General features: G+C 38.6%; 1 protein-coding gene across 2 annotated transcripts in view; it reads left to right on the top strand.

Moving 5' to 3' along the window:
- Positions 1–19,526, top strand: part of RBKS (ribokinase) — a 71,563-nt gene that overhangs the window by 27,929 nt on the left and 24,108 nt on the right. For both annotated transcript variants that reach the window (XM_065679444.1, XM_065679445.1), the window contains 2 exons: positions 7,280–7,444; positions 12,337–12,428. In XM_065679444.1, coding sequence (XP_065535516.1) covers positions 7,280–7,444; positions 12,337–12,428 — 257 coding nt within the window. The remainder of the gene's footprint in view (positions 1–7,279; positions 7,445–12,336; positions 12,429–19,526) is intronic.

Below are 19,526 nucleotides of genomic sequence, written 5' to 3'. Positions count from 1 at the left end.
CTTTTTTCTACATCTTCAATTTTTTCAAGATTTTATTCATACTTTGTGGAACTTCCTTCTATTTCAGATGATGTCGTAGGATGAGGTGCCTAAAAGTGGCAGAATTCAAATACTTAGATTAACAGGGTGATTGCCATAATTTAGTCAGCCAGCTGATCTGTCTAATTTTACATTGGCCGGAGCACGTGGTGTAGCAGAAGGTTAAAGCTCTCCTTTTTCCACTTTTACTGTAGAATCATTGAATAATTTAGGTTGAAAAAGACCTTTAGGGTCATTGAGTCTAACAGTTCACCTAGCACTGCCAAGTCCACCACTAAACCGTATCCCTGAGCACCACATCTACAGGTCTTTTAAATACCTCCAGGGATGGCGATTCAGCCACTTCCCTGTTTCAGCCCTTTCCAACTCTTGACAACCTTTTTGGTGAAGAAATTTTTCCTAGTGTGCAATCTAAACCTTCCTTCCCTGGTGCAACTTGAGGCCATTTCCATTTCCTCGTGTCCTGTGGGAAAGGGGTTTCCTTCGTCAGCACACTGAGTCATCAGGCCTTGAATCAGGAAAAGGAATTGTCCTTAGTATAAGTAGAAATATTTATGTTGATCTTGTAATATTACCACAGGTCTTGATCCCAAGTTACATCTGCAGTGATGAATTGTGAAATGGCATATCTGTTTTTTCTATGTTGATTTTCCTTAGTCTGTGCCTTTGCTGTCATATTGCAGGGGAAGAAGAAAAGAAAATTTGTCTTGTTTTCATATTCTTCTTCAAGATTGCTAAATTTTCCTCTGAAAACTTTCTATCTTTTCCTCAAGCAAGTTGTGCTGTTGAGAGCTCTTAGGAGAAGTACGTGTATCTCGATCAAAATGTAGAGCTCAGGAGACTGATAATGGTTGCGCAAACCTAACAATTTAAGTTTGATTGGATGGATTAATTTACTTTAAGTTCAGCTAAAAGCTTTCATTTGAACAGTTACCATAGTTTAGCTACACGTTGATTTAACAAGCTTTGTAACCTGATGGTAGTACATTGGGCTACAGCTCAAAATGGGAAAGGAAACATGACTGTTCACTCCAAGAGCAGACCTGGGAAGGAACTGTGACTTAAGGCAAGTCTACACAGGAACATTCAGAAAATTAGGCAAATTAGTTGGAGATGTCAGTTTAATTTTCTGTAAGTAAGATTAATCAAAGTCTTGCATGACAGCTCTAATTCAGAAATAAGGTAGCTCTAATACATGGAATAAACTGGATACCTGCCTCTTATTTCCACCCCCTTCTCTTGGTTTACATCGCCAGATTAATTACCACAGTAACTCTTATGAAGGTCTCTCTTACGCTGCATAGAGTCACTACTCTTGCCATTGTAAATAGGAGAGACTGTGAGAAAAAAGTAGCATGCTCCCAGGCCTCACTGTTCTGTACATGTAACCATGATTTGCACAAGGTTTGCTGTACAGAATAGCTGAGCAAGAAGCAGTCTGACTACTTCCAGATCCACATGCATAGCTAAGATAGATGTGATCTAAACTTGAATGAACAGAGGATGACCTCTTAGAATTATAACACCATGAATCTTTCTGGAGGCTAATGAACAAAACCATCTTGTGGATCTAAAACCTTCATAAACATCAGGAATGGAAACTGACTGTTCAGTGGCACAAGTTCACAGTAGGCTGTCTTACACGTTACTGTCAAAGGGTCTGTGACAGTCTTGTGATTCACATAGTAAGATGAATAATGCAAAATGTCATGTAGTTTCTTTGAGAAACTGAAAAAAATCCTTAATTAAGTTACCACTGGCCTCAGATTTCATTTAAAATCTAGTAGAAGAGCAAACCTGGTCAGAAGTATACTACAAAGCAAACGCATGCACAGAATTGGTAATGGTTCTGGTTGTAGCTTCTCTCTAAAACCATCTGGTCCTTGAATTGCGTAAATTGCAATAAAATAGCAATAGTATTGTGCTTTGCTGTTGCAAGAGACATCTTTTTCTTCTTCTTTTTTTTTTTTCCCCTGTAGAAACCTGGCTGATTTGACTTAAACAGGTTTTACAGCACTTTTCAGAGGGCTTGTCTACGCATGTATGTTTTACCGCAGTAGTTGTGCTGGCATAGCTGAAACACCACACTGATGTGAAGCAGTTTGTGCTAATTCAAATTGTACCTAAAAGGGAAGCATTTGAAGTTGGGGGTGGTGGTGGTGTTTTGTGTTAAGACAATGAAGGACAAATAAAAAACCATAGGTATCATCTCTTTAAATCGCCAAGTTTTAATTGCTGTATTTTCACACGCCTAATCCACACTTACAGCTTACCGGTTCTTTACAAGTACTGATACATGAGAAAAATGCCAACTTCAATCAACTGAATAAAATCACAGGCAGGAGTATGGGAGATACTCAAGTAGAGGGAGCAGGCAATGATGGATGAGTGAATACAGAGGAAAAGAAAGCCGTAGAGAGCAGACTCGGAGGAAGCTCTGAAATAAACTTTCCCTGATGTTACCTGCATCTGTCTAGCCAGTGCTGCTCAATTTCTGGGAAGCTTTTTGCTGGTTACTGAGTTGCACAGCTATAACTCACCCATTATTGTAATTGCAAAGTACTAAAAATTTGGCAGTTATCAGGCACATCTGATATTCTCAAAGTTGTGTTATATTCTGGGACAAGGCAATATATCAATAAAAGAGAGGTTGAATTACTGCTTTAATGCAAAATGATGGAGAGATGTATAACGAGATTATAATGCTGCAGTGGAAAATATGCAGCCCAGAGACACTGCAAAGGTTCCCTCTGGACTGGTCACAGAATTCTGTGCAGAAATCTTTCTGGAACCTTGTGTTCCTTTCAGTTGTTCTCTTATGTGCGATTGCCTATTCAGATAGATTTTGACTAAACACAAGTTCAGTTTACCAGGACCCTGTACACTTTGAACCTGTACTTTCTGTCTTAAGGAGAAAAGCCGGTACATCTGGCTGCTTTTCTTAACACATTCTCTTTGAAGTGCATCACATCACTTTGAACCCCAGCTTTTGTTTCCCCTTTCAGCCTGCCACCTTTCCACTAGCTCTGTCACTTAGCACACCTTCTGCTAACAGTGTGCTATTAAGTGGTAAGAAGATGTGTGTTGCACTTTTACATACACTTACAGGGAAAAAAACCTCTTTATGGGTAATATTCTACATGATCACCTCTGAAGTTTGTTGCACTTTGTATATATATCTAGTACTGAGTGTTGACAGTGCCTTTAAGCTGGCCTGGCTGGACCAATAGTTTGGACTGGTCTGACAACTTCAATGTTCATAGCAAAAATTAAATGGAGGGGCAACAGAGGTTGACGAGTCATGATTAACGTGTTCTTGATTATTACAAGTTAGAACTTAGAGCCCACCTACACAGGACACTGTGAGATAACCCTCACTTGAGATAGGCATTGTGCTGACTTTACAGTAAAGTTATTAATGATTCATGAGTGGTAAATAGGCATTATTTTGTAGGTTAGTGTACCTTCAATACCAAAGCACTACCAGTATAAACCTATTCAAAATGTATATTGAGATAAGGCTAAATAAACAGGGCAAATGTAGAGTACATATGCCAGCTTGTTTGAATTATACTTTCCAAAGAGAAAATCTTTGTTTGGAACCTTCAGGGTTATGAAGAAATGTCACCTGATTTTTTATAGCATAACTATGTATTGGCATTCCTCATGAACTTAAAGTTTTGTGTAGGAGACTGCACAATGCTTCTACCAAGTAATTGCATAAGAATTATGATACCGTGACACACCCAGAACTTGCCCTCATATTCATGAACTGTGTGATTTGGCAGCAAACATTTTTCACGTAGCATTATTTTCTGGTCACCAATATCACCTTTATTTATTTATTTACTTATTATTATGCAGAAGCTCCACAGCTATTGTTATAATTACATTGTTGGAGATTTTGGGGAGTTCTAAACACTACAGACAGCTTTTAGCTCACCATCCATATTAAAAAGTGATGGTTATTGCACTGCGTTGTATATGGTTTGGCTTTGATTTTTCCGCTGGCACTTCTCATCTAGTGGCATCTATAAAATGTCACTTGTAAGAAAAATCTAGCTTGGGTTACCCACCTTTCTAAGAAGTGACAGTAGCAGGTTTAGAAGCCCAACTGGGGACAGCATTCACACTGTTTAAAGTATTGATTGGACCCAATCCCCATCTGGTGTAAGCTTCCACAAGCTTATCAGCTTCATTTAGCTATTCTAGCTTATAGCAACTGTGAATGTGGCCCTTAATATTCCAGCTGATGTCTGCAAAACTTAAAATTATATAGATGCTCCCATTAAAAGTGCGAATTTTTAGTCTAAGTAAAGATCTTTTAGAATTAAAGGCAATGCAGTGAGTATATTTTTTTCATTCTTAATGTGGGTAACATTTAACCTCGCTTGAGCTGCTTCAAAATGAGGTGTATGGCTTAAGGCTTCCCCTAGAGTTAACAGAAGTACATAGGCATTTCTGGACAGTAGCTTATCTCCTCATCAACCAGATATCTGAGATATGTAGGATTATAAAAACTCAGAAAATACTTGAGTTGAAGGAACTTAGAAGGCTATTTTTTAGAAATCAGTTTTCTTAGAATTTCCTAGAATGTAGAATTTTTCTCTTAAACTTTAAAAATTAGTCAATGTTGGACAAGATGAATCCCACCCCTCTTTGCCATCTGTCTTTAACTCGGTTGTCCCTGGTGCCAATTTCCCATCTGATTTCCCTGGCAAGAACTAATTGCTTTCAACAAAATGGTTGCTGGTAATACGAAATTCTGGTATTAATTATGAGTGCATGGGTCCAGATTCTGCTTTCATGCACACTGGTGTAAGCTTGTGGTGGGTGCTGTCGTTCACAGCTAGTGTGGTATATGTAGCTAAGAACAGAATGTAGCTACTTCCCTCCAGCTTGGGTGAAGCCCATCCGGACTGTTGTACCGCAGTAGGTGCTGCATTTCCCTGGCAGGTTTGAAAGCAGACTTTAAGTCTCTGACCTTCTGTAGTTGCAAAGAAAAGCTTCTGACTGTGCTCCAGTGCAGCATGGTCTACCTTGAATTTGTACATATGGGTTTAAGCAAACAGCCTTCCTTATTGCCTTGGGCCATTAGCTCTAAAGTCTAATAATAATATACATGTCAGTACAGCTAAATAGTTCAGCAAGATAATGCAGCAAGACATGTGGATAGTCTGAGATTCTAGGTAGCACAGAGTTCAGGCAGAAATGAAATGTGGTTTTGTCCACTGATTTCCTGCCTTTTACTGTTTGCACTGCTGCACCCTGTAAGCTTTCAAAATAAGGTTCAACTTGCCTTTGAATGTTCCCTTTACAGGGTTCAGGTATCTTTGGTAGCATTTACTTGTTGCAGAAGGCTGTTTCTTTTTCTTTTTTTTTTATCCCAGATGCCCATCATTGTCTGTTGAAAAGCAGGGCGTTGGCTTTAAATGCTGAGGTTTTGCTTTTCATATGCAGCTGTTCTGTACCAAACCATTGACAGCAGAATTGCTTTGGAAAGCTTGGGCCCCTCCCTCTGAGATCACTATATTATTCTTTCCATTGTCCTGCTTTCTTTTCAGAACATATTTACGGAGACAAGCTTTGCACATTTCTCATGCAAAGGACTTTGAAGTCGCATTCAACAAAAATAATGTATTTAAAAACATAAATATTTATTTACAGAGTAATTCAGTTCATTACAGAATTGGTAGCCTTTAATGATTGGCAGTCCTTAAAGGAATCTTCAGCGGGGGCGGGCTGAGCCTGTAAATCAAGGAACAACTGACTTATTGAATTTAATACCTGAGTGATTAACAATAAATTTTAATTTGAAGGCTCTTATGCCTGAAGGTCTCTGGGTGTTGTAACAGAGATTAAAAAGAACAATGAAAGAAAGAAACTGCAATAAAAGAAGGCAACTTGCATGTCTGAAGGAAAACAAAAGAATATTCGGAATCTACGTAAATGACCCTCCTCACCTAACTGTAAAACAAACTACGAGTGTTAAAAGGATCTTTCACGTGCTTTGAGATACTGCTGTGCTTCCGCACCTGTAGTTTTGCTTAGACCCTTCTGCTGGCCAGCTCTAATTGCAGCAGAATGTGTCACCCACCTTCTTTACTCACTCCTGATAAAGCTTTCCTTAGACACAGACATTTTACCTTTCTAGGGTTTTGTGACTAGCTGCTTCTGGTTTTGATGATAGTTAGGGGCCCTGACTTGAAGTGTCACAGGTGAATGGAGCAAGCCTGCTGCTCTGAAATCTAAAGAGCGTGCATCATTTTCATAGCTGTGGGAAATAGTCTTCTGTTCCCAGCTGATGGGAAAATTTAAAATGTTTATGGCATTTTTTGGCGCATGAACTCAATAATCACATTGATGCTTTTCCAAGTGCTACTGGCATATTTTAGGAGAATGCAAATTGCCCCATCACTTGTGTCCCCTGCTTTCCTGGTGCTCTGTACTGATGAGGTGTGTAAAATGCGATAGGGCAGCTATGTGCGCAAGAAGTAATAGCTTTGTTCTGCTTTCTTGAGGAGGGAAATGAAGCTGGATTGAATAAGAAAGAACTTGGGGGCTATTTTTCAAACATAAAGTAGTGCTGACAAACTGTTGACTAAAAGAGCGAGACAAAACAAGGCCAGATTGGACAGGGCTTTGAGCAACCTGGTCTAGTGGAAGGTGTCCCTGCCCATGGCAGGGGGTTGGAAATAGGTGATCTTTAATGTCCCTTCCAACCCAAACCATTCTAGGATTCTATAAAATATCAGCCTTAGGATATGTCCCCCATCTCCACTGTGACTAGTACAGTGAATGTACAGTGAATCTTTAGAATTCATAGAAAACACCAAAATAAGTCTGGGGAAAGCTCATATGTGACTTTTCCCAATGGAATATATACTGCATTTGTTGTGTGTTGTATCGTTCATTAGTCTGATGATCTTTTTGATTATCTTCTGAAATCTTCAGTTGTGTCATAGAATCACAGAATACGAGGTTGGAAGGGACCTCAAGGATCATCTGGTCCAACATTTCTTTGCAAAAACAGTCTAGACAAGATGGCCCAGCACTCTGTCCAGCTGAGTCTTAAAAGTATCCAACACTTGAAAATGTCAGCAATGCATACATCTTTAATGCAGATTTTTTGGAAAGTAAATTGAAACACTCATCTGAAATTTATTGTAGAAAAGCGGGGAATTGTTTTACATACTTTATTGCAAATGTTAAGATAAAAAACACAATATCTTCTCTTTAGGACAGAATGTTGTTGTCATAGTCCCAGGAGCCAACCTGCTTTTAAATTCTGAAGATCTGAAGAGGGCTTCTGATGTCATCTGTAAAGCCAAAGTGGTTGTTTGCCAGCTAGAAATAACCCCTGCTGTTTCTCTTGAAGTTCTGAAAATGGCACGCGCCAGTGGAGGTAATTTAACATAAGCCATTCTGTCTCCCTCATTTGTGTGGCATGAAAAATATCCTTTATCGTGCTTTCTAAGTAAAGATCTTGAGGTCTATTCTGGTTTCTGTCATACTGGTTTTATTTAGAAATGAAACAATAGCCAACAAATCCATGCTACACCAATGAAAACTGAGTTCAGGTTTTAAACTTTGCACTCTTTACCTTGCATGGCAAATCGACCCATACCCTTATAATCAACCTGTATGTGTTTGGTGCTGCTTTTCCTCTGATTTTCATGCTGTGAAGAAATACAGTATTATCTTGTTAGGTCAGGAACTATTGGCCTGACTCTGGTATTGTTCCAGAGCAGAACAAGGATAATGAATGCAAGTCAGTGAAGTCCTTCACACAATGAAGTGAATGAAATGACCTCAAAACCAGGCTTATGCCCTTGTTCTCCCAGCATAGCAGTAGGTATGGCTGTGGTTTTCTGCATAGAAGTAAACATCTTTAAAGCTTTTTCTTCTTAACCAACATTCTTAGAGTGTGACTTGACATGTTGCCATTAAACAGACAGTTATGGTCTGTGAAATCATTAGTAAATTGTTACTGAGCTGTACTTTAAAATGTAGGTGCTTGTTCTTCAGTGTAGTATATATGTAGATGACAACTGTCATTTTGCTTGAACAGGATGAGTTTTCACCACCAACACGATGGCTTTTTTGTTTAAGTGCCTGTAATGCTTTCAGTTACTCAAGCACAGTTACCACAGTGTTTGAACACTAAGTAAATAATTGTGCTAGTGAGACATCTGTATGAGATGAAAAGTATGTTGTTCATGTCTATCGAGAAGGTAAGACTGGGAGGGGATAGAGATGCAGGTCAGAGATGGAACCAGATGCGAGGCTGGAGGAGAGTGGCTCTGAAACTGAGGTGGTAATAGTTATAAACTCTATAAACAGAACTGTGCATGGGGAAAAATTACTTTGACTTCTGTTTGAAATATCAAAGCCGGGTTCATGCAAATCTAGACAAAATCTTCAGAAAACTGAGTAGCACCTGAAATGCTTGAGATATAAGGGGGGGAAAAGAGCTTACTATATTTTTTCATTATGTTTTAAGAAAATGGATAAAGGCATTCTTAACCTAGTGGTTCATGGACTATAGTTGAGTCACGAGTCAATATCCGTGACTTATTTTGTTTACTTCTAACTCTATGCATAGCTCTGGTAAGATGCTTCACACTTTTGTCACCCTCATATGGCAAAATGCCAGTCTGTGACAGAAGAGGGGGGTGTTTTCTTAAGGCAATTAAAATAAAAAATCCAAACCTGATACATGGAACTGACATGCAAGCATTCAGCATCTGTAGACAGCACAATATATCGAGAAAAGATAGTAGTTAACTGAAGGCCAGCTGTAGTTCTGTGCTGTCAATCAGCTACCACTGTGCAGCTCTCGTATGCAGAAAGCTTTGGTTGCTTCTGCTTTAAAGCAGTAGGCTACACATGTTCAAATGTCATGTGCAGTCACATCGAAGTAAACAGCTGAGTTTGTAGCACTGTAAAAATCTATCCTTAGCCAACTGTAAATTGTTCCTGCAATTTTCCTTCTTTTAGCCTGCAATACCCTCATGTATAATGCAGTACTGCATCTTAAGAAGTGCACTAGACTATTTTTGTTTAAAACAGATGCAAACCCAGATGCCTCAAACCTCTGTTTCAAGGGGCTTTTTTTTTTTTTTTTTTTTTGCTTATTTGTCTTCATTCTTACTGGAAAAAATGCAGTAAGATGGAGAAAGAATGTGGACACACTGGCAGGAACCCTCGGCTTCTCTTCAGCATCACCTGGATCTGTAAGCTAGAGAGGGACATTTCATGTTCTGATATCCTCTCATTGTGGCACAGATTATTAAAGATATAGAGATGTCAAGGAGGGGAGAGGAAAGGAAAGGAAAGGAAAGGAAAGGAAAGGAAAGGAAAGGAAAGGAAAGGAAAGGAAAGGAAAGGAAAGGAAAGGAAAGGAAAGGAAAGGAAAGGAAAGGAAAGGAAAGGAAAGGAAAGGAAAGGAAAGGAAAGGAAAGGAAAGGAAAGGAAAGGAAAGGAAAGGAAAGGGAAAGGGAAGGGAAAGGGAAGGAAAAAAGGTTAATTGTGAATAATGATATGAAGTTTGTATAAATTGTAGTGGAAATCTGACAGGAAAATTCTAGGTCTTTAATGGCCACATGTTGTGAAGCTGCTGATTTTTCCAAGAAGAGAACCACTTCATTGATGGACAAAATGTTAGTGTGTATGTAAGTCTATAAAGCAGTTTTGGGGCTTCTGTAATGAAGGATTCTATAAAAGATGACTGATAATGTCCAGCCTATTAATACTGTAGTGAAGAATGGGCTGGAAGCAACCCCAGTTATTAAGGTTCTGTGCCACCTGTAAGTAAAGGATCTATTTTTCAGGTGCTTCACCTTTTTAATCTCGGGCTGTGATTTTTCAGATCAGTTGTTTTTCTGTGGTTAAACTCCTTGTAATTTCTGCCAAAGCACAGCGGCTAAAAGGGCTACCCCCTTTTAAGTTATGAATACTGCCTACCTTAAAATTTACATAAGTCTTGATAGCAAAGGAGCTTTCTTTCAAAGAAAAGCCTTTACAATAGCATGGAAATCTGCATGATTTTTACTGTATCATCTGCCTTTGAGAAATAACTACTTTCCACATAGACTTGTTAGAACTTCACAGCTAGCTTCCCATGAGAGTCTGTCCATGCAAGCAGTTGTCCCTTTGGGCAGGATGACTTTCAGTGTAGTTCCTGAATCTGGTTTTAAGTAACTTCTTTTATACTACTGAAGATCTCTTGCAGGCCAAGGAAGTGCAGAGCAGGAGCTTCCTTGATTTGAATACAGAAGAGAGAAAGCTGGACAGGAATGCTGGGGACGAAGAGTAGGTTTCAAAGAGAAGTGTAGGAGGGATTTGCTTGATTTTGGGGGTGGCAGAGGATGAAGGAAGAGAGAAACTGAAAGGGGAACAAAATTGGAATAGATAATAGGATTTGTTGAATTTGAATAGAAATTGGAATATGGAGGTAGGGAGTAGGCTGTGGGTATCGGAAGAGGAGAAAAAGAAGACATAGGAGAAGGGGCATAAAGAGCTATTATGTGATACAAGTTGAGTGAAAAAGGTTAGTATTGCATTGTGCTTATGTAAGGAAGCATCAAGAATGGAAGCTAGGTGAGGAGTATGGATTCTTGGCAAAGGATGAGAAAGAACTGGGCAAAAAACAATTTGGTGTTCCTCAGGGAGACCGAACAGATTTCCCTGTTCACAAGCTATGCGCATCTTCACAGCCTGAAAGAGAATTTCCTGGATCCTCTATCTCCCCCAGGCTCAGCAGATATTAAATATGGGAGCAAACTCATAGTAATGTATTACACACTATTCATGATGCACCTGTATTACTTAAAACCCAAGTTGGAACACTTCCAGTGCTGCTCCTGACCCATGTATACGTTTGGTATGATACCACATGGCAGAGTTTGTTTTCCAATATGTGCTGTTTGTTTGTCTTACCTAGGAAGGTATACCTTAAATATTTGTGTCTTAAAAAACTTTGTTAGGGTTGCAATTCAGAGAATAGGAAATGCAAGAGTTAAGGTTGCATGTGAAACCTTAATTTGTATCCTTTCTGCATATGTATTATGTTGCAGTCTTTAATTATGTGATCACATGCTGTTTTTCAGTGGTATGTGATCATATAATTAAAGAGTTTATTATAATACATACTGTATTGTAATAATATAGGGGAGCCAAATTAAAATTTCATTGGAAATCCTAATCCTTGCATTTTCTGACGTCTGAATAAATGTCTTTGTCACTTTAATGCTCATTTTACCAAGGCAGGTAGAGAAACACGATAAAGTTGTACAGTCAAAGGCTAAAACTCTCAGAGTGTTAATCAGAAAGCTCATCTTCTGAAGTCATCAGTACTCAAGTGTCACAGGTCTCTGTGCATCTTTCTCTTCTAGGGCATTAACTGTGATTCCGAATAGTCTGAATATTATGTGCTATAGCTTAGGGTCTAAAACTTAGTCTGAAAACACAGGCATTCAATCTGGAAGATCTGATCACTTACTATAAAGAATATTTCTAATGTGAGAGAGTGTGCTCTGTATAAAAATGATGGCCTTGTGGCTAAGACACAGAAGTATTAATCATGAAATTGGCAAAGTGAGAAACCAAGTCTGAAGATCTCCTGTGCTAGCAGTGAGTAAGTCACTGTCCTCATGACAAACCTTTTCTGCTGTTACACAGGGCCTTAGGCTACAGTTTAAAGTTCGGTTAACTAACATATTCTACCACGTGTTAAGTTTAGGTCTAGCTCTGCCAGATAGCATATTAAAAACATACAATGCCTCGTCTACACTACAGTTTTATAATGTGGCAGTTTGAACAAGTTAGGTAACACATTCAGAAGCACGTTTAACTCCTTGTCTGGACATGCCCTTCATTACTCCATACCCCTGTTGCTTCATGTACAGAACGCAGGTAACAACACTGAAAAAACTCTAGAACTACACTTACTAAAATCTTGGAAGAAGCATCATCAGTTAAACAAATCGCATTGCTGGCTAATGCTTTTCCCCCTTTTTTAGTTAGTCATTTCTTGGTTGTTTTTTCTGTTACTTTTCTGTCTTGTTCCCATCATGACAGGTGCCTGCACATAAATCAGAAGGAACTTTAATAAAGTAAACAAAACTTCTAGCATTTCTATAAAATGAGGTTACAGGAACCGAGACTCGTTTGTATGTTAATAATAAGCACTGGGGGCTGTGAATTAAACTCAGTGGGGTTTCAGGTGATGGCTTATGAATCTAAACCACCAGAGATTTAGACTTTTTCTTTCTTTTTTTTCTTTTTTTTTTCCAGTAAAGACTTTATTTAATCCAGCTCCAGCCCTTGCTGACCTAGATCCACAATTTTATACCCATTCCGATATCTTCTGCTGCAATGAAACTGAGGTAATGGTCATATGTCACGTTAAAGAAGGAGCACTGAGCAATAAAATTTCAGAGGCATTCTCTTCTCAGAAATGCATCATAGGGAGCAGGAAAACTGAGGCATGCTCCTCTCGCATAGGATTTAGGAGGCAACAAGTTTGCCGCGTGGCTTAACAAGCAGAGAGGAGTATTCTAGAATACCTTTAGATTGCACTCAAAATTAAATCATGTGCAGTGGGAAGGTTATGTCCTTAAAACAAATCCATAAAAGGAGACTTTTAAAACGTTTTCACCGAGCGGTAAATATTTAGATAGATCGTTGTCCTTGTCTGCGGTCCCTTGATATGATTAGCAGGAATGTGCTAGCCATAGTGTTCTGACAGTTTTAAACTCACTTGCCAGGAGGTGATGCACACATGCTGCACTTGATGGCAAATAGTAGCTTCATATGCCTTTTCCTGTCAGATCTGTTGTCAGTGAATCTGTTTCTCTGACCCTTCAACTGTGTTTTCCATCTTCCTTTTTTTTTTTTTTTGCCCTCCTTTCTCCCCCTTTTCTAATTCAAGTGTGTTATTTCTACCAAAGGAAATTAGTTTTGTCACACAAGAGACAAATTAAGCTCATCTCAGAAGGCCTTTGTTTAAATTTCCTATTTATTAACATTATGCATGCTGTGTTCCTTCCCCTCACCCTTTCTTTATATAAACAGGAATGTGGGAGAAGTAACCCAGTGGATAGAAGCCATGCCTTGATCATAGTTAAAGATATCTCCAGCAAACATGATTTCTGCAATGAACATGTTACCTTGTTCATTGTGGAGATAAGGGGCAAGAGCTAAGATAAAAGCTCGGCCCTCCTTATTTACAGGATTTTTGTCTGATGACAATGTCTATCAGAGCAAGTTCTTCAAGACTCAATTGCCCTCTTCTGAAAGTTCTTCTAAAACCCATCACAAACCATATCAGAAGTTCTCAGTTCTTAAGTCTAGCATTTAAGCGTCAATCTAAGTAACCCAAATGGGCATCTGAATTTTGTTCTGGGATGTTTCAGTATGTGCCTGCCCAGTTCAGATACCCCAGAGCATTCAGGAGTTAGCAAAATAGCGAGGTGGGAGATGGGTGCCACAGCTTCTCAGGTCTCCAAAAGGCAAAGTTCCCAGTGTAACTGGCAGTGATAGCATTTGTGGCTCAGACCAGCAGCTATCAGGACTCACTTAGCTGTAATGAAAAGAATGCTAAGGCAAAAGTATTTATTCTTGTTCAGAGGACTTGCAGGACACCCATATGGTGTTTTCTTCATGCTTTCAGGAAACACTTGTGCCTGGACTATGCCCCTGGATTAGCTAACGTTTTGGGCTCAGAACACCCATGCTCTCCCACCAGTTTAGTAAATGTCATTCGTTGTTTGCTTTTTTCATAATGTCACTAGTTCCTTTTTTCTCCCTGCAAAAACTTATCCCCCATATGTTAGAAGCAAAACTTTGTTTTCCGTTACTTGTCTATTCCTGACTTTTGTCTCCTTGCTCTTTGCAACACACATGTTAAAGTTTTCCCTTTGTTATACTTTATTGCTAGAGGACAGTCTTGAAAGAGACATTCTTCGAGAAGTTCAGCTTGCTGGAGCCAGAGTGTATTATTATTACGACCACATGGAGAAAAGAAAATTAATTCTATTTGGAGAACAAGAAATACAGGTGTATAATTATAATAGATCCCTGCTCGCTCCTCTGCCTTTCCTGCAGAGCTGGTGGTACAGTTTGCATTCTTTTCTGCTATTTTCTTTTAAAAAGTAATTAACATTTGAAGATAGCTGGGATCACTGTAGGCACAGTCAGGCATAGAAATACACTCTCTACCGTTGAGGAGGCTTCTCTCTTCTGAATGTGTGGAAATGGTAGACCTGGAAGTTCCTGCCAGCCATATGGGAGTACTGATCCAATGCGGGACTCCTACAGCATATTCTGAGAACAAGAATGGCACATAAATACCTTTGCTTTTAGCAGTAACATTTTCATACTTTGCAATGAAATCAATCACATAAGCATGACTGTAATAATCAAGTATGTTTGATTTCATCTTCTCTGTGCATCTGATTTGTTACTGAATCGATTTTCAGGGATGAACTATTGCCATTGTTCCTTTCTTTTTGCTGAGAAAAGAGGAAGAATGAAGCATTTGTTTTTCTTATGTCACAAGTTTGAAAGTTGGGGCTTTAGTAATTGTTATATATTCATATGCCATCTGTTTTCTGTTTTCTTTCATGACTTTCTTTAATTTCAGATCCCTTTAATATATTCACTTGAGAAGCTTGATAGAGAGATAAATGTTTACATACTCAAATAAAGGTTACCAGTCGCATCTCTGTATGACACTTAAAAGCAATGTTAATTCTACCGATCTTAAAGATAATTCTAATGGTTAAGACTTCTTCCATTCAATGAACCACATATGCATTTCCTTTATCTTCTGACATCAGGAAGAACCCAGGACTTTGGTGATGCAGAACATATACTGGGAAAAGATCTTTTTGTACATATTTTTTTCATTTCCCTCAGTACCTACTAGCAGTCACAGTCAGAAAAGAGCAATTGGGTAAGATGGAACTTTGCTCTTTGCTCTGAGCCATTATGGCTATTCTTATCTTATGGATTTTCTTTTAATCATTAGTCTCTATGGTCAAATTTATTGAACATGCCACTTAAAAATGTCTTCCTGATGCTGTGTTCCAGCTCCATTGCCTCTCCTACTTGGTATTTCTAAGTTTCAAATAACTTCCTCGTAGCTGAAGTTCTATTTATGCTCCAGCCATACCCCCTTTTGGGATCTTTTTTTTTGGGGGGGGGGGGATTTTTAGGTACCACCAGAATAAAAATGGTATACTTCTGCTTTATTGTTACTAGATCTTTTAAATAGTTAATAAATCATCTTGGATTTAAAGATGAGCATTCCAGTTCAGCTGCTTCTAAAACACAGATATACTTTTAAACACACACACATATATATATATATATGAACAGATATATAGATTAAATTTACACTGATTTTTTTTTTCTTTTTTTTAATTGCAAGTTTTGGTTTAATCACTTAAAGTTACAAGTATTTATCTCACAGTTTTACCAAAATGTCCTTTTCTTTCTTGTTCACCAAGAAATACCTTTAAATGATAAAATCCTGTGGTTTGTGTATATTATGTGCATGTGTTTGCTAAGAGGAGTTTATGTTAGCTGGAGAACAGAACACTTAGCTGGACACTTCATACACTATGTGCAGTGTTTGCATTGTTAAAAATGAGAAAAATGGGGTAGTCCTTGTGATTAGCTGAACTATTACTGTGGGAGAAGTTCCTGTTATTTACTGCCACGAAGGTCAGGAGGTTTGATCTGCAATGCCTTTGTCACACAATAAAGGTTTAAAAATGTCAGCTATAGTCTCAGCCAGCTATGGGATGCTGGGTCCCAAACATGCAGGCATCAGGCACAGCATTGCACTTTATCCTTCATTAAATGCTTTAGGATTTATGCTTTAGGATTTAATGAAATCACATGCGGTATCTGGTATAACAGCACAGCTTGTTCTTATGGATTTATGTGCTAGAGAGAAGCAAACAAAATTATACTATCTGTGCATTATCTACCATTAGTTTGTCTAGAAGGCTCTTCACAAGCTGTTCTTTTCACTCTTGCTTGTTGCAATAATAATTTTTTTCTATGTCTGACATTACTTTCTTTTTATGTGGTTCATGAACAAAAAAACTCAGAACAAATCTTGCAAGGTTATCAGTTCTTTCTTTGCTTAGCCTGTAGTTCAGTTTTATCTTTTCCCAGGAAGATCAAACTTGTTGAGACTAGTTTGTTAATTCCCAGATGTAGCGCAGCCTAATCCCTGAGGTTTGTGCAGGAATGTGCTAGTTCTCAATTCCCTTAATTCTTCTAATGAAAAATAAATGTATCCAATGTCACTGTAGTGAAAACCAATGGTTGTTCTTTTCAGTCATCCACAAATGTTGAGAAACAGACAACCCTATACAAGATGAGCCCTTTGGAATGCTTACCATTTTCCCCCCACGTATTTGTGTGCTGCCTTGCTGCAGTATGGCTCTAGGCACAACCACAATGTCAATACAGTTCATGTGTTGTTTTTCTTACTTAGTGTGTGCGTGCAATTACATAGCCCTGCAGGTTGGGAACCAAAATATATTGCACATCAGCGATTTCAGCTTGGTCCTGACCGTTTTGAAGAACAGCTGCCTCTCTGTTCAAAGAATACTGAGGAGTGCTTCAGGAGAAGGAAAACTTCTAAATGGTTACAGCAAATGACTTAGTTTGTCAAGCTATTTTTAATGCAAAACTGGGAACTGCTTTCTCCCTGTTGTAGAATGGGTATCAGACTTCTGATCTAAATGAGAAAGGCCTAGCAAAGATTTGATTAAATGCTAACAGACTACTTTGGGGCATCAGTGGTAGAAAGCAGTACAACTAAACGTAGGTTAATGGCTAATTTTGTTAAAGAAAGCTGCAAGGGGTGTAAAAAATAGCATGTTAAAATAGATACCATCCTATTGTTTCTTTTTAAGCGGTGTTGTCTATTGCTAGAGGCTAGATAATTTTTGGAAGAAATATTAAGAATGGAAATTCGTGGTAGTATGTCCAAAATCAAGAGACAGTATTGCCCTTTACAAGACTAGGGGGCTATCAAGTTCATAAAACTGTTTTAGAGTCATGGATTAGGACATTTAAGATACTGCTTATTAATATAGCGACATTAATCCTAGGGATAGTCTTCCTTAAGAAAAATGATTGATAAGTCTAGTAGTCAAAACAAAAGTAAGTCCTTTAGAATTAAAATATTTCAGAATGTCTCTTGAATTTGCTTTTTCTGTTTCAAGTAATGGAAGGCTGCTATTACACCATAAAGCAGAAGTTGCCAGCGCTTCACAGTATATTTTAATTCCAACTTTGTTCTAAGCCTCATTTTATCAGTTGCTGGAAACGATGAAATTTCCCATATTTAGTCTAAAATGAAAGATGTTACTTTGGGGAGGGGAGGGAATAGCTTCAAGCCAATTCATTTCAATCAGTTTTTAATTATTCTAGCACGATAAGTATTTCTGCCTGTATGTATGTAAAAATTTTATAATTTGAAACAACTGGAACTAGCTTGGCTTGTGGCCTGATCTTGCAATTGCTTTTACACCAGATCTATCTCACTGCCTCTTTGGGACTGTTCGCATGTGTTAGAATTAATGAGATGGAGTTCTTGTGCTGTCATTCTCAAAGAAATCTTCTAAGGTACAAGCCAAGTTTGTAGCCAACTGGCTTACTGTGTTTAAACGTTTTAAATCAAAAATATTTTAAGTTATCATATGTAATTTTAGATGGGTTAGCCTTAGAACTGGCACCGTTTCTGTATTATTATTATTTCTGTTCCAGCAGTACCTGGCAGCATTTGCAAAGCTGTTATTGTGCGAGGTGCACAGAAAGCAGTCCAAGTGATAGACTGCTCCCCAAAGAATTAACACTTCTTGTTATTTCACCAGTTTTTATTTGCTGAGGATCATAGAAGCTGGGAACAGACCTCTGGAGCACTGTAGTCCAACACCCTGGTGAAGCATGGCCAATTTAGGTCAGATTGCTCAGGTCCAGTCAAGTTCTGAATCTCCAAGGATGGAGATTGCATGACCTCTGGGCACCTGTTCCAATGCTTCATCACCCTTGTGGTGAGAAAGCTTGTCCTAGTACTGGAATTTCCCATGTTCCAGCTTGTGCCTGTTGTCTCTAGTCCCATCCCTTCAAGAAGACTCTGGCTTCATTTTCTCGATATCCACCCATTAAATTGCCATAGACAGCAATTATATCCCTCTTAGCCTTGTGTTCTTAAGGCTGAACAAGCCCACTTCTCCCAGCCTCTTCTTGTATGTCCTGGTCTTTGGCACTCTGAGTATCTTGACAGCCTTCCGCTGTAGTATGCTGTAGCATGTCAGTGTCTCGCTTGTGCCAGAGATCCCCAAAATAGATACCATGGTGCAGATCTGGTCTTGCAAATGCCAAGGAGAGGATCCAGGACATCTTCCTGAAAGTGGCTGTGTAAGCCAGAGGCTGCCCCAAACACACAACAGCTAGGAACACTCGGCAAAGGTTCCTATCACAGTTTCATTCTCACTTATAACCAGGGTAAACTAGTACTGCTGTTGAAAGAATTAATTGTTTTAGATTGGCTTTTGGGGGTAGTATGGGATTGGGGTGGCATCAATTTTAACACAAATCTGCCTTGCAATTCGTTTCCTGGCCACACAAACGGCTGTGCTGGCACAAGAGAATGGATCATGTGGGCTGGAGTGGAAGGGAAAAAGTAGGACCATTATTTACCGTAGCAGTGCTGGTTTGTGTTAACTTACTGTGACTAGGCTACAGTCTAAAGAGGCATGAGAGCTAACTAAGATTAGTGAGAATTATTGCCAAGAACCTTCATATCGGTTAAATGAAAAGCTTCAGTTAAATTTCTCTTCCACTTTTGTAAACAAAATGAAGAGAATTCTGTGTAGATTATTTATGTAATACCCATCGCAGGTTTATTCTGACAGCAGTTTTGTGGAATGTCCTCTTCCTTTAATAGGTCCATTGAAGTGAGGAGTTTTATGGGACTAGCTGCAGAAAAATAAAATTCTCAATTTGCTGCTCTTTTGTACAGTGCTATGGCAAATGTCCACATTGGGCTTTTAGTATTGTTATTCAATTTTTTCTTTACATAACCATTAGTTATTTCCTTCAATTGTACCACAGTTTGTTTTTTAAATAAGATTCTACTGAAGGGAGGAACTTAGAAACTCACCACAGTATTTAACATCAGTTGACATTTACCGCAATCTCTAATTATTGGCACAGAATCTGTCTGGCTTCTGCTGCTTTTATGGCTCTTCCAGCTTGTTCCAGTGTTTTTTAGTGTTACCATCCTGCTGTAGATGAGTTAGATGATAGGTTTTGAGCAGTTGAAGATCTACTTTTATACAGACTCTGTCTGTTCAAAATAATTTTGTTTATTGATACAAGCAGTGTAAAGATGAAAAGAAAGATTTGTGCAAAAACTTGCACATATCAGTCCCAGAACAGTTCTTTTACTACCT

Source organism: Lathamus discolor, chromosome 5 (genome assembly GCF_037157495.1).
Source record: "Lathamus discolor isolate bLatDis1 chromosome 5, bLatDis1.hap1, whole genome shotgun sequence".
Taxonomy (NCBI): domain Eukaryota; kingdom Metazoa; phylum Chordata; class Aves; order Psittaciformes; family Psittacidae; genus Lathamus; species Lathamus discolor.
Note: the sequence above shows the minus strand (reverse complement) of the source record. Positions and strands in the feature narration are given on the sequence as shown.